The sequence below is a fragment of the Mustela nigripes genome, chromosome 15 (genome assembly GCF_022355385.1).
Source record: "Mustela nigripes isolate SB6536 chromosome 15, MUSNIG.SB6536, whole genome shotgun sequence".
NCBI classification, from domain to species: Eukaryota; Metazoa; Chordata; class Mammalia; order Carnivora; family Mustelidae; genus Mustela; species Mustela nigripes.
In genome coordinates this window covers 18,216,604-18,231,688 of record NC_081571.1, presented here as the reverse complement: position 1 = coordinate 18,231,688, position 15,085 = coordinate 18,216,604, and the positions used below count along the sequence as shown (strand labels likewise).

General features: G+C 41.3%; 1 protein-coding gene across 4 annotated transcripts in view; it reads left to right on the top strand.

Annotated features, from left to right (window-relative positions):
• Positions 1-15,085, top strand: part of SMAD9 (SMAD family member 9) — a 72,226-nt gene that overhangs the window by 40,799 nt on the left and 16,342 nt on the right. For all 4 annotated transcript variants that reach the window (XM_059377821.1, XM_059377823.1, XM_059377822.1 and 1 more), the window contains exons 3-4: positions 5,273-5,908; positions 11,853-12,116. In XM_059377821.1, the coding sequence (XP_059233804.1) occupies positions 5,497-5,908; positions 11,853-12,116 (676 nt within the window). In that variant the 5' untranslated portion in view covers positions 5,273-5,496. The remainder of the gene's footprint in view (positions 1-5,272; positions 5,909-11,852; positions 12,117-15,085) is intronic.

Below are 15,085 nucleotides of genomic sequence, written 5' to 3'. Positions count from 1 at the left end.
CATAGTGCTTTTGTCCTTCCGTCCACAGAAGGCAAGCTCTTGTGGCCAACAGATGACATTTGTGGAGATCTGGGGTGATGAAGGCCTTAAGGAAGACACTGCAAGTGATGTCAAACACAGTAATACCAAGCATACATTTTCACTCTTACTCCTTAGTGGTAATAAAAACAATTCTAGAAAGAAACAAAAATCTGGAAAGACAAGTGAAAATCATGTGGTGTTGGTAGATGACATTTGCTGTGGAAAGGGTCAGTTTGACAACTGTGGAGGGGGGGAATGTTGTTTTGCTCCACTCTGTGCAATATAGCTTCACGAGTAAAGGTTTCAGTCTCAGACTGGACTATTCTGGGTGTCGGGTGGGGGGAGTAGCAATGTAGCGTCAAGAGCAGCTAAATGAGTCACACAGTCCCATGTGGCAGGTACAGCCAACAGCCATGGAGTCATGGAACTATAGCTCAGACAGACCCTCACAGGGAGGGTGAGCATCCCACCTCTTGATCTGCAGATGAGGAAATGAGGGGGCTCAGAGAGACCACATAGATGTTTTGTGGCAAGGGATAGAGAGTTTTCTTAGGAAAGTGAGAATTATTTTCTATTTTTTATTTTTTATAAACATATAATGTATTTTTATCCCCAGGGGTACAGGTCTGTGAATCGCCAGGTTTACACACTTCACAGCACTCACCATAGCACATACCCTCACCAATGTCCATAACCCCACCCCCCCTCCCAACCCCTCTCCCCCCAGCAACCCTCAGTTTGTTTTGTGAGAGTAAGAGTCAGTTATGGTTTATCTCCCTCCCAATCCCATCTTGTTTCATTTATTCTTCTCCTACCCCCTTAACCCCCCATGTTGCATCTCCACTTCCTCATATCAGGGAGATCATATGATAGTTGTCTTTCTCCGCTTGACTTATTTCGCTAAGCATGATACCCTCTAGTTCCATCCACGTCGTTGCAAATGGCAAGAATTCATTTCTTTTGATGGCTGCATAGTATTCCATTGTGTATATATACCACATCTTCTTTATCCATTCATCTGTTAATGGACATCTAGGTTCTTTCCATAGTTTGGCTATTGTAGACATTGCTGCTATAAACATTCAGGTGCACATGCCCCTTCGGATCACTACGTTTGTATCTTTAGGGTAAATGCCCAGTAGTGCAATTGCTGGGTCATAGGTAGTTCTATTTTCAACATTTTGAGGAACCTCCATGCTGTTTTCCAGAGTGGTTGCACCAGCTTGCATTCCCACCAACAGTGTAGGAGGGTTCCCCAGAAAGTGAGAATTTAACCACAAAAAGAATTAGTAGAAAATTATCCTAATCTGACAAATTAGTTATTTTTTTAAGATGTTATTTATTTATTTATTCATTCACTCATTTTTAAAGATTTTATTTATTTGACAGAGAGAGATCACAAGTAAGCAGAGAGGCAGGCAGAGAGAGAGAGAGGAGGAAGCAGCCTCCCCACTGAGCAGAGAGCCCGATGTGGGGCTCGATCCCAGGACCCTGAGATCATGACCTGAGCCGAAGGCAGAGTCTTTAATCCACTGAGCCACCCAGGCGCCCTTTAAGTTAGTTAATTTTTTAACTGTGACCTAAATCCTCTAAGTACAACTCAGTTATCATCCCCAGAATCCTTCTAGAACCCCCAGCCTTGGGCCAAGGACTCTTCCTCGTGTACCCACCTCTGGCATCTCGCTTCCATAGCTCTCATTAGATGTTGCAGAAATTATCTGGTCAGGATTTTGTTTTAAATCCTTCACATACATTCATCTTTAGAATCTGTTTTGTTTCATTCTTCTTTGTAGTTTTATAGGAATAGAGGAACTACATGCTATATTAACAGCTCCACTCCTATTTGTGGAACCACTTTTTAATAACTTCCCTGGGAGTCTTTTCTTTTACTTACAGGGTGAGCCTGGGCACTGGTGTTTTCAGGAGGCCACTGTAATTTGAGCAGATAGTCTATGGGCATTTAAATTATCTGACAGTGGAAAGCTGTTCTGAGCCAGGTTGACACTCCTAAACAAGCTTGCATGGGGCGGAGGGGCCGGGGTGGCTACACTGTTGATGCCGGGGTGATGGCCAGCTGGAAATAAACAAGGGGCTCTTTGTTCTACTGGTGGCAAAAACTATGTGTGAGTGAGATTGGAACAGCCTTAATGAGCCTGAAGTGGCAACCTGGACAAATAGGAACTGAAGTCTTAGTGTTAGTGAGAATCCAAGTCCGATTCCCTTTTTGAGTTTACTTTTTCTATCAAAAATATATACCAAACATAGGAGCAAGTATAGAGAATATTGTTTGAACGTCTGCCTGCCCACCCATTGCTTTACTAAATTTTAACTTTCTGATATTTTCTATCCTCTTTCTTCCCTACCCAGAGGCATTTATTACACATTTGAGATTCTGAATTTGACTCATTGGGGTCTCCCTCCATGCCAGGGCTGCTGTATAATGGGACAGGTGCTGGGCCTTATAACAATAAAAACATAGTTTTGGAGCCACTATGAGGCTATCATAAAGATTCAGAATGTGGCACGAGATCAGACCACAGAGACGGGTTCCACAGACCTTACGTTCTTGACCAGTCTCGGTGTTGTCCCCAACAGATGAGGAGAGATGGTGGCCCAGAAAGTCACTCACCAAGGTGAGCCTCGAACGGACATGGTTTCAGGATCTCTGGTTTAAGGGTAGTGCCTTTCAGTCTTTCTGGATTGTAACCCACAGTAGCAAACCGCATTGCGTTGTGCATTGCAAATTGCTCAGTGACCCTCAGCATAAGCGCGTGTACACTCGTACACACTCACACAGAGCACACGCCTGTGAGTGAAGGTGTTAATGAAATAATACCCTTTCTTTGTAAACTGCACTACAGTCTAGTCTATTTTGTTGTACAAAAGCTATTTTGTTTGACTAAATTGATTTCATGTGTCATTAATAGTTAGGAACCCGTGGTTTAAAACAACAGCAGCAAAGCCCAGTTTAGAGAACCATTATTTGTCTCATGGAGCAAACATTTTTTGAAGGGTTATTTGGTTTAACTCTGCTGAATATTTTGTAAAAAGCTTTTATGTATCCCTGACTTAAACTTCAAACTTTATTTCACAATGTACTCATGGAAGTCCCATGTAAAATTAAGCAGAATTCAAAGCTCTTTGGGGGTTCAGGTCATTCTGCACCGTGTTACTTCTCTTTCATGCTCCCAATCCTCTTCAACCATTGCTTTAAGGCAGCCTGTCTTGATTAAATAAACAGACCTTGAACACGGTGACTTAACTATTTTTTATAAATTCACCATCGTTAAGCCACAAAATCATCCTTTCCAAATAAAACTGAGCATAAGTCAAACTGCCAAGTGAGAAAACCCAGCTATCAAGTCCTCAAGTCTCCTTTGCCTCAGAGTTTACCTCTCTGTTCAATGCTAAAGTCTATATGAAGAACAAAGTGATGCGGGTGCTGCTTTATATTTATTAAACTCATCAATTTGCTTGTAACCAGGCTGACATCCTCCTCCCCTGGCGGGGGGGGCTGACAACTCTCATGACAGCAGGGGTTTATGTAGCACCTTTGCTGGGAGAAGTTTATATAATTGTACCCGGATAGGTACAACTTTCCCTCCAGGGAAGTGGAAGAGAAAATGATACTTACTGCATATCAAATAAGCAGTCATTGGAGATTTTGAGCTAGATTGATTCTAACATACTGAAATGAGTTTGCGTGCTCCAAAATGTTACCAACAGACACTTTAAACTTTAATAAGGTAGCTGGTTTCCAGAATCTGGAAGAAGGAGAGGGTTTTGTTTGAGCCAACTATTTCACAGAAGAGGAAGTGTGGTTCTACCTCAGGAAATTTAAATGGGACTGTTGAATAATGAGGAAAGAATGTCTCCTTTGGATGACAGGGTAAAGAAGTATTCAACTGATTTTCAGGCAGAATAACAAATGGGACAACAGTACTTTTGTGTACCATTTTTTGTACCATGAGTATGTATAACTTCTAAAAAAAAAAACCAGTTCTCAAACTTTTTGGTTTTATGACGCCTTTCTACTCTTAAGAATTATTGAGAATTCCAAAGAACCTTTGTTTGTGTGGCTCATATATATCAGCCTTTACCATTTTCAGAATTAAGACTGAGAAACTTAAACACATTTATTGATTCATTTAAAATCATGTTTTTCTTTTTTTAAATTTTATTTATTTATTTGACAGACAGAGATCACAAGTAGGCAGAGAAGCAGGCAGAGAGAGAGGAGGAAGCAGGCTCCCCGCCGAGCAGAGAGCCCGATGTGGGGCTCGATCCCAGGACCCTGGGATCATGACCTGAGCTGAAGGCAGAGGCTTTAACCCACTGAGCCACCCAGGCACTCCTTATTGATTCATTTAAAAAGAATGATAAACTTTATCATATCTTATATATTAACAAAAACATTTTTATTTAAAAATGATATTTAAAAAGAATTATTAAAAAGACTGCTACTGTTTCATATCTCGGCAAATCTCTTTAATGCCTGGTTAAGAGAAGACACTTGGATTCTCATATCTGTTTTTGCATATCATCATTTGTGATATATTTTTTTAAGTTGAAACACATGAAGAAAATCTAGCACACACAGTAATGTAATTGGAAAAGAGAGGACCCTGGAAGCCCCCTCATGGGAACTCTGGTCCTTTGAAAACCACTGTCCTATAAAGTAGTTTGTACATAAATGGTGGGATTATTAGTGTCCTCATTTTTTTTTCTATTCCATTTATATATTTTTCCAACAGTGAAGATGAATTACTTGCACAAACTGTAATTGAGAAAGGAAGAAGAATAAGCATGTTGTAGAAAGATTATAGAGGCCCTCAAAATCCAGGGAGAGAAGTTTATACTTGGGAAATGAAGGAGTCACTGTAATTTCTTAAATAGGAAATGACTCGGTAAAAGTTGTGTTGGGGAGTGAATGGATTAGAATTGGAAGAGAAAAGCTACTTCAGAGGTTGTTGCAGTAATCCAGGAGCGTGGTGAGGGGGGCGAGACCTCACATGTTGGTGGAAATGGAGAAATATCAAAATCTGGAAGGCACTTTGAAGGCAGAATTACCAAGACTTGGGTAAGGGGATAGTAGAGAGGGAGAGTCAGAGATGACTAAGACTTTCCAAGTCTAAAACATTTGAAGTGTATTTTCTTCCTTATATCCAATGTTTAATTTTTTCTGAAAATTACCCTGATGAAGCTAATTAGAACTTTGTCTTGTTATTTTGTTTTTGTTTTTGTTTTCCAGAGTTGGCCAGGCCCTTGTAGGGCCTGGGAGAAAGTCATCCGAGTTCCCAAGCTGAATCGGTCAGTTACTTCCAGAAGAAAAGAAAGACCTATGACATCCCTGGAGAGTTTGTACCTATGACATCCCTGGAGAGTTGCTTGCTACATTCTTCCCTCAGGCCCTGCAGGCAATAACGGGCCGTCTCTCCAGTTCCGTTGGCCCTGGACACCTGCAGTTCACCTCTTATGCACTCCAGCACCCCCATCAGCTCCCTCTTCTCCTTCACCAGCCCAGCAGTGAAGAGACTGCTAGGCTGGAAGCAAGGAGATGAAGAGGAAAAGTGGGCAGAGAAGGCGGTAGACTCCTTAGTGAAGAAACTAAAGAAGAAGAAAGGAGCCATGGATGAGCTGGAGAGGGCCCTCAGCTGTCCAGGGCAGCCCAGTAAATGTGTGACAATTCCCCGGTCTCTGGATGGGCGGCTGCAGGTGTCCCACCGCAAGGGTTTGCCCCATGTTATTTACTGCCGCGTGTGGCGCTGGCCTGATCTCCAGTCCCATCATGAGCTGAAGCCGCTGGAGTGCTGTGAGTTTCCATTTGGCTCCAAGCAGAAAGAGGTGTGCATTAACCCCTATCACTACCGCCGGGTGGAGACTCCAGGTGAGTTTTCTTCCTGATGTCATCATCCCTTGTTTTAAAAGTTGAGGAACTGTGTCCCAGTTGATGAGGAGTGATGGGGCGTCAGCAAGACGAAGACCCCACCCCCAACACCACCGAAAGAAAGGAAGAGGGGAAGGTTCAGTTTTGAGGAAGTAATCCAAACTTTTGTTTTTGTAGTCCGAAAAATCTAGAAAGAAGATAATTTTAGTATACATGTTAAGTTTTGTGTGATTATGAAAAATGAAGTTTGGATGTATTTTGGAGTTTATCATCATCAGGTTTTTCTAGTTCTTGGGGTATTTGAAGATCTTAATATGGCCTTGATATGATTAACTGTAAAAAAAAATCCCTTCTTCCCATTCTATCTCCCTCAGTGAAACCAAACTAAGCTAAAGAAGGTTTTTTTGTTGTTTTGTTTTGTTTTTGTTTTTTAAGGTTTTATTTATTTATTTGACACAGAGATCGAAAGTAGGCAGAGAGGCAGGCGGGGGTGGGGGGTGGGGGTGCAGGATCCCTGCTGAGCAGAGAGCCCTGTGTGGCTCCATCCCAGGACTCTGAGACCACGACACAAGCAGAAGACAGAGGCTTAACCCACTGAGCCACGCAGGCGCCCCCTAAAGCAGGTTTTTGCTGCCGCTCTCCGCAAGCTCAGATACATGGAAGTATCTCCTATTTGGGTCTGCAAACAGCCAGTGAAAGAAGAGCTGGAAATCCTTTCAGGGAATGAAAGGAACAGGGGCTGGGAGAGACTGGCAATTGTTCTTAAGTGTGGCTTTAAATATAAGAAGATATTCTGAAACCCGTCACGCATGTGTGTGTGTTGGACACACATTTTTGTGTGTATTTTTGAAGTCTGGAGTTTACCTTTGTCCTTCGCAGTGACTGGAACAGTTGGAGCCCATTCCTCCTGGACTGGGTGTTTCTGTGGCTGCTGGGATGCAGATTTAATAGAAGTTTCCTCTCCCTGTTTGGCTGTTTGCCTCATCCCAGGGGACCAGAGGGCTGGCCTAGGAGCTCTGGGAATGGCCCATGTCCATTAAAAGATGGTTCTGTCTAGGCATGTGGGCCGTGGTGGGGGTCCAGCTTGCGCCTGGCTCCAAAATTCAGTTTACCTTACAGCAATGGTGGAGAAATTGTGCTCAGCTGCCAGTGGTCTTTGTGAGGTGACTTTCAGGCTTCCAGATCTTGCCATCCTATTGTAAAACTGCCTGCGTATAGACGCTTCTCGTCGTCACTTCATCCCAGGATTAGTCCCTGTATGAGACTGTTGAGAAAGTCCTGGTGAATCTCATGGGTTTCCACTAGATCATATAGGTCTTAGCCTTCTTCTTTTCTTTCCTGCTTCTCTCTGGATTCTCTACCTACTAAAAAAAGTCATCTGGGGCACCTGGGTGGCTCAGTAGGTTAAAGCCTCTGCCTTCGGCTTGGTTCATGGTCCCAGGGTCCTGGGATCAAGCCCCGAATAGGGCTCTTTGCTCAGGAGGGGGCCTGATTCCCTTCCTCTCTCTCTGCCTGTCTCTCTGCCTACTTGTGATCTCTATCTGTCAAATAAATAAATAAAATATTTTAAAAAAAAGTCATCCAGGTCCAACTTTAAGACAATGGTTTGATACCTTTTTTGTTTCAAAGATTTGAGTTATATTAAGCATTTAGAATATACCCAATGAAAAAATGTTCATTATGAAATCATTTCTCTCTTTCTGAGGAATGTAGTTGTAAAATGTACATTGCAAGAAGTATCTTGTTAAATGTCTCTGGCTTTCCTTTTGAATACTAGAAAACCTAATTTTATTTTTAAACTTTTAAAAAAAGATTTATTTATTTGAGAGAGAGCATAAGAATGAGCAGGGGAGGGGCAGTGAGAGAGAGAATCCTAAGCGGACTCCCAAGCTGAGTGCAGAGTCCAACGTGGGGCTTGATCTCAGGACCCTGAGATCACGATCTTGAGATCATGACTTGAACTGAAAGCAAGAGTCAGACACTTAACCAGCTGTGCCACCCAAGCATCCCTAGAACACCTAATTTTAAAGGCTTAGTTTTAGTTTATGTAAGGTTCTTTTTAGAAATGGTAATGTGAATATATTTACATGTGGCAGATGGATTTCATATCATAATATTTTAGGTTTTAGTTTCCAAAATGAAAGATGGGTGGAGATTGTGTTAATTTTAAGGTAATATTTAAGCCATCCAGGATTTTTTTTATTCCTAACTTTGTTTTTGTTTTCTTATTAGAAAAATCAAATTTGTACTTAACTTTCTGGCCATGTTTAAAGTAAATATTTTGAGAACAGTGAGGGTGCTAATATTCAGCAAGTTTACTGGGTTCTTAGTTATCATAAAGCTTAATTAAGTTTTTTTGCATTTGAAATCTCATTTTTTTGACAACCTTCCCCCATTTTAGGAACACTGAAGGCTGCACTCTGATTTTCTTATTACTCACACAACCTTTTATATCATTTATGTAAGTTCTTTCTAACTATCTGTAGTGAAGGATCTATTTTAATTTTTAAATTTTCAATCCTTCAAATATCAGTACTTTGGTAATGCAAACAGATTACGTGGCAAATGAAATTTTAAGAAGACAAAAATAAAAGGGCAAGCGTAGGTTTGCTTTTTTTTTTTACTATAATAAAATATTTTATATCTGCATTTCAACAGATATAAAATTACCCTGTCAAATTGCTAACTTTAATAAGTTTCAAAACAGTTCAGTCTCAACCTCCATACTGTATTTTCCTTGACTGGCACCTAGCAGCTGGTGAAGTGTTACCAGTCCCCAAATCTCACTTTGCACGGCTTGCGTCTAGTAGCTTCTGGGCAAACAGTGTTTTTGTAGTGTGTGATGATTTTACGCCATGCAACTGGAGCTTATTTCAGGAGTATAATTTCTTCTCTACATAAAATACCCACATATAAAAACCACACGAGTTTTGAAAGAGATACAAAATCTTTTTCAGCTCTGCTCTGCACCCCGTATGCGGCAGGAATAACTCCTGCCACTGTTCTCCCCCAAGTGGTGCTTCGTTGTTAAGACAGGTTTGTATTTAAAAGGTGGTATAAAATTGAAACCAATGTCTGTAATCGTACTATGTCATATTTGTAAGCAGCAGTTATGATCTAGAAATAGAATTTAGTAATGAGGAATAGCTATAGCTAAGGATTGAACATTTCTGTGCACCCCCTCCCTTCATATGTTGAAAACCTAATGCTTAAGGTGATAGTACTAGGAGGTGGGGGCAGTCGCTTTGGGAAATGATTCAGTCATGCAGACAGACCCTTACAAATGGGGTTAGTGTCATTATCAAAGAGGCCCCAGAGAGATCCCTCTTCCCTTTCCACCCTGTGAGGGCACGAAAGGTCCCAGTCTGTAGCCTCAAAGAGAGCTTTCCCCAGAACCTGACCATGCTGCACCCTGATCTTGGACTTCTGGCCTCGGAAACTGTGAGAAATATATTTCTATTGTTTATAAGCCACACACTGTATGGTATTTCTATTGTAACAGTCCAGATGGACTAAAACAGCTATGTTTTGAGTGGAAATATTTAAAAATGTGACCAGTGCATATCTAAGGTAAACTAGCCAGTCAAGCTGAATGCCAGCTGGGATGATTACCATTGGTTTTCTTTACGGAAATCACTGCCTTTGGTTTTAGGTGAATGGTAAAAATACATTATCAAGACATTTGTTTCAAAAAAGGAAAACAAACCTTTTTTTAAATTTATTTTTTATTTTTTATTTTTTGGTGTCTCCGATCTTTGGCCCGTGAGGAAATAGAAGTTTCTGCCTCTGGATGGTGTGAGGCATTATATTTAACAATGTTAGGAATACAGTATAGATATTTTACACTACAACTGAAGTTACAGAGATTATTCCAATTCTTTTTCATCCAAAAAAGAAAAATGAGTGTTTGTTTTGAGCCTTGTTAGCATTGTAATGAAATGTCATTGCAGAAGAAGCCATATACCATGTACTCTGTTGGGTCCCCCCTTTCGGGCCATATACCATGGCCTCTGTCAGCCCCCCGCTTTCATGAAGCAGGTCATCTTTTTGTTCCCATCTTTTGGTCTCATGGAACACATAAAAGGAAATGATAGCTTATCATCCAGCTCATTTTTAGATGATGATGTGGAGGGTTCTGTAATGTCATACATTATACACGTAGACACATAAACCAGCTTTTTTTTTTTTTTTAAGATTTTATTTATTTATTTGATAGAGATCACAAGTAGGCAGAGAGAGAGAGAGGAGGAAGCAGGCTCGCTGCCGAGCAGAGAGCCCGATGCGGGACTCGATCCCAGGACGCCGAGATCATGACCCGAGCTGAAGGGAGCAGTTCAACCCACTGAGCCAACCAGGCACCCCATACACCAGCTTTTTAAGGGGGAAGAATTCATTTGTTTTTCTGCCACCCTCAGCTGGTGTGGTTTAGTTTTAAAACTTTATTTACCTGTTTGAGTTTATTTTCTAACTTGCTTGTTAGGAAAGAGATAAATGTATGATGGCAGAAAAGTGATAGACTTTGTGATTCATCTTACTGTTATTTTATCAGTATTGTTGTCATCTGTTTATTCCAAAACATTGACTTTTTATCAATACTTGCATGTGGTAACAAATCAGTAATATTATTAAAAACAAGAGCTACCCCATCCATCTCCAGAAACAACTTCTCTTAATCATTCTTGGTTAGTTCTTTTGCTTGTTCCCTCCATTATTACTAAAAATTATGGAGATAACTCTAGATAATATATTTATACATTATATACATTAATGTTTATACATTAATTACTGAAAATTATGGAGGTAATCCTAATATAATATGCTTATATATCTGTTTCTGAACTTTTCACCTTCAGGTAATTTCATTCACTAATACAAAAGATGAGGATTTAGCTAATTTATATTAACTTCTTTCTTCCTCTTTTTAAATCTCTGATATCTATATTGTAGTTTATCGATTTATTGATTGATTGATTTTTGGCTCTTCAATTGATTTCCATGTTTTCCCTTAGAAGAGCTTTGCAATTTCCTTTGACCACTTCCTCCTTCCTCTGCTTCTCTTTCTGGAACTTACTTTGGTCACAGGTTGTACCACATTTATTGATTATCTTCTTTCCGCCAGGCACTGTGACACTTTAGAAGTCAGTAAGAACTAGGAATGCCTGGATGATACTTGCCCTTGAAAATTGCATGCATTCCTAACTTTTTGTATAGAATCAGGATCAAAACCACTTTTTTTTTTTTTTTAATGTGGAACCCAGAAAAAACATACATAGGGCTTTGTTTATAAGTTTTTTTATTGATGCTTATCTTTTACTGATTTGCTTTGTATTACTGTTTATCTTTTTCTTATTCATTTTTAGGTACCTTTAAGAACTTTCTGATAAAGACAAGTAGATTTTTTCTTTTCTTTTTTTTAACTTTAGCAGCACTAGGCTGCCCGTCTGAATAATTCAACATGGTCTCTGAAAGAAAAATATTCTGGGCATCACTTAGAAACCAATTTTGCCTTTTAAAAAAACCAAACCACTTCATTGGCAGAATCAAAGGAAGACACAAACAATTAGTCCTGCAGAAGGCCAGATAATAGGGCAGCTCTGGTAATTTCTGTGGTAGGAATGAATAGGCAGTCTCTTTAGTGTGCTGACCTCAGAATGATTCTCCTCTAAACTTTTTACTGTGATACTCTGTTTAATATTCAGTTTGCGAGAGTGTTTAAGTACTAAACACTGGTGTTCAGTTCGCTTCACCAGCTCACTTTCTGGGAAACGACGGAACCTTAATTGACAGTTTCACAATAAGCACAAAGAATGGTGGGTGGGCAGTTCCCAGAAAACAGAGTTTTATCATGAAGAAAATGGGCAGACACAAACAGCAAGCGTCCACTGGATTTTGTGCCGAGGAGCCAATGCTCAGTTCTAATCCACTCGTTCCTTTCTTATCCTAGTGCTGCCTCCCGTCCTCGTGCCAAGGCACAGTGAATATAACCCCCAGCTCAGCCTTCTGGCCAAGTTCCGCAGTGCCTCCCTCCACAGTGAGCCTCTCATGCCGCACAACGCCACCTATCCGGACTCTTTCCAGCAGCCTCCCTGCTCGGCCTTCCCTCCCTCTCCGGGACCTGGGCACGTGTTCACACAGTCCCCGTGCACCGCTGGCTACCCTCACTCCCCAGAGAGTCCCTCGGAGCCAGAGAGCCCTTATCAACACTCAGGTCAGTGAAAGCCGCTGTCCCTCCACGTGGAGTTTGACCCAACAGTCAGTTATGGTGGGACCGTCCTAATTACAGTCACTGTTACTCCCTTTCATATGGAGCTTTGCCGTTTACATGGCCATGTCCTGTGGGCCTTTGGACCTGCCCACCTCTATGATCAGGGCCAGCTGGGAGCAGTTATCCTGGAGCTACACATACCTTTGCTCTGGTTTCTGGTTCTCACCCCCTGGAAGATGCTAAATGGATTTGAACAGCATCTCTGGGCATTTCCAGGGATTTTTTTTTTAAGGTAGCAGAAATAAGATGATAAAATACTTCTCTAACCCAAGGAGAAAGACTTGACCTGAGGGTAAGCAACGTGAGGGGTCCATGCTTGGCCTTTGCTTTGGCTGTCTCTTTCAGTAAGCACAGGGAGTCCCAGCCTCCAAAAGATGAATGCTTAACGTCCCCAGGGCAGAGTTGGGCCCCACCTAGCCTGTGCTTCTCCTTTTGTGCTGTGTGAAGCCAGCACAGCATTTTGAAGACAGAGCTAGTCAGTCTTCAAAATGCTAGTCAGTAAACATCTGCTGAACTGAAAAAGCCAATGGAAGGGACATCCTGTGCAAAAGGGAGAATCAAGCACATTGCCACAGTTGCACATGCTGCTGCTTCTATAAAGTGGCTCCAAGTTAGATCATGAAGAAGAGATTTATATGCACCTCTTGAGTGTGAGATGAGTCATATCCTGAGCGACAAATTCTTAGAGGCCAGCCTAAACTCATCTGGCGCTAAATGTTACAATCTGCCTCATTCATGTGTTCATATATTCCTTTATTTAATGGATATTTATGGAACACTTATTATATACAGGAATTGCCTTGGGGAGCTGGAAGGAGAATTCAAAGATGGGTAAAAAATGTCCCTGTCCTCACAGAACTTATAAAATGTGGGAAGACAGAAAAGGACGTGCCCCTTCCTTTCTGAGTTATTCAGTTCTGCCTTTTGCTCCCTCAGCAATACAGCTACTATTTTCATACACATCTACTATTGCATTTATCACACTACGTTATATAATTCCTCCCTATATATCCCCCCCCCCAATTCAACTGCCAGTCATCTTCTCTTTTATATATGTAGCACAGGTCCTAAAACACAGTGTTTGCTCATCAGTTGATTGCAGAGTAAACAAATCACCACACAGGCATTTGGAACTGGGCCAGAGCCTAGGGTTATAGCTCTTGATGTTACTGAGACAGTAAGTAATGGCTGAGCACCTACTAAGTGCCAGGCACTGTGCTACTGCGAGAGGTACAATGACGACTAAGTCTGACAAGAGTCTCTGACCTTCAGGAGGCAGTAGCTGTTGAGAACAATCATGTAAGTAAGCAATGAGGCTGTCACAGTCCGGACAAGTAATGATAAGGACCTGAACTAAGAAAGGGATGTGGGGAGGGGAAAAAAACAATGAATTGAGGAGACAGACTCAATAGAACTTGATGTGGGGGTGAAGGCTGAGACTCAGGGAGGGAGCTCAGGAGTCATCCACTCAGTGGGGAGGAGATGGTTGCTGTCTTACACGGAGCTGGATTCACCAAGAGAGGGATACAACAGGAAGAGAAGTCATTTGAGGACAGAGCCAAGGTTAAGGGACAGGAGGATAATTATGTCACAGAACACCTGTTTACTTGAAACATATCTGTGCTGTAAAGATTGCCTGTGCTGACCTTGTCTTCTTGCACTGGTGAAACTCAAAGGTTGATATTTTTTCCCCTCTTCCCACCCATGAAGGACGGACCCCAGCACCTCTGCAGAAGCTGGTTCATTTTCATGGAGGGAATGGCTCTTTTAATTTCAAAGAAAATAATTATTTTCTGAACGATTAACAGCAAAATACAACCTGCAAAACAGACCCATAGCTAAGTGAAACTAAAAGGAGGTTCTGAAATTTAATAGTTCAGCACCTTATTTTTTTTACTAGCTTTATTGAGATATAATTCATACATCATACAGTTCACACACTTAAAGTGTGCAATGTAGTGGTTTTCACTTCTTAATTTTTAAAGTTGTGGGAAGATACATATCTCATAAAGTTGGACATTTTAACCATTTTAAGTGTACAATCCAGTGGCATTAAGCACATTCACCGTTCTGTGCAACCATTCCCATCATCTATTTCCAAAATTTTTTCATCCATCTAAACAGAAACTCTGTACCCATTAGCAGTAGCTCCCAGCTCTTCCCCCTGCCCTTTCCTCCTGTCCCTGGCAATCTCCAGTCCGCTTATTGTCTCTGTGAATTTGCTTTTTCTAGGTACCTCAAAGAAATGGAATCATACAATATATGTCTTTTTGTGTCTGGCTTATTTCAGTTAGCATAGTGTTTTCAGAGTTCACCTATGTTGTTAGTCTGTGTCGTTTACTTCATTTTTGTGATTAAACAATAATATTCCAAAATAAAGGTACACCACATGACTGATGGATATTTGGGCTATTTGCACCTTTTGGCTGGTGTGAATAATGCTGCTCCAAACACGAGCAGGCAAGCATCTGCTTGAGTCTCTGTTTTCAGCACCTGTGGGCATATGCCTAGGAGCAGATATGGTGATTCGGTAACTCTGTGTGCAGTCCCTGAGTTTTACAGATAGACGTACTCTGGGACCTGCAGAAGAGCCACCTTGCTCTATAACTTTTTCACAAGGCTCAGAGTTTATTTTCCCACAGGAAAACGTCTTACCCGTGGTTGCACGATGTGGTCTGCATTCAAATTGCCATCAGTGCCTGGGGTATGTCAGGGCCACATCCAGCCATTGATCTCCAGACTCCAATTTCTGAGGGTGGGACCAGGAAACTGCATCTTTAACAAGTGTCACTGGGACTTTGATGCATGCTTAAGTGTGGGAACTGCTTGGATGCACAAAATTCAGTTTTCAACAAAAGCAGACTGATTCAACTTTTTATGCCACCGAAGTCTACCCACTGCTAACATAGCAA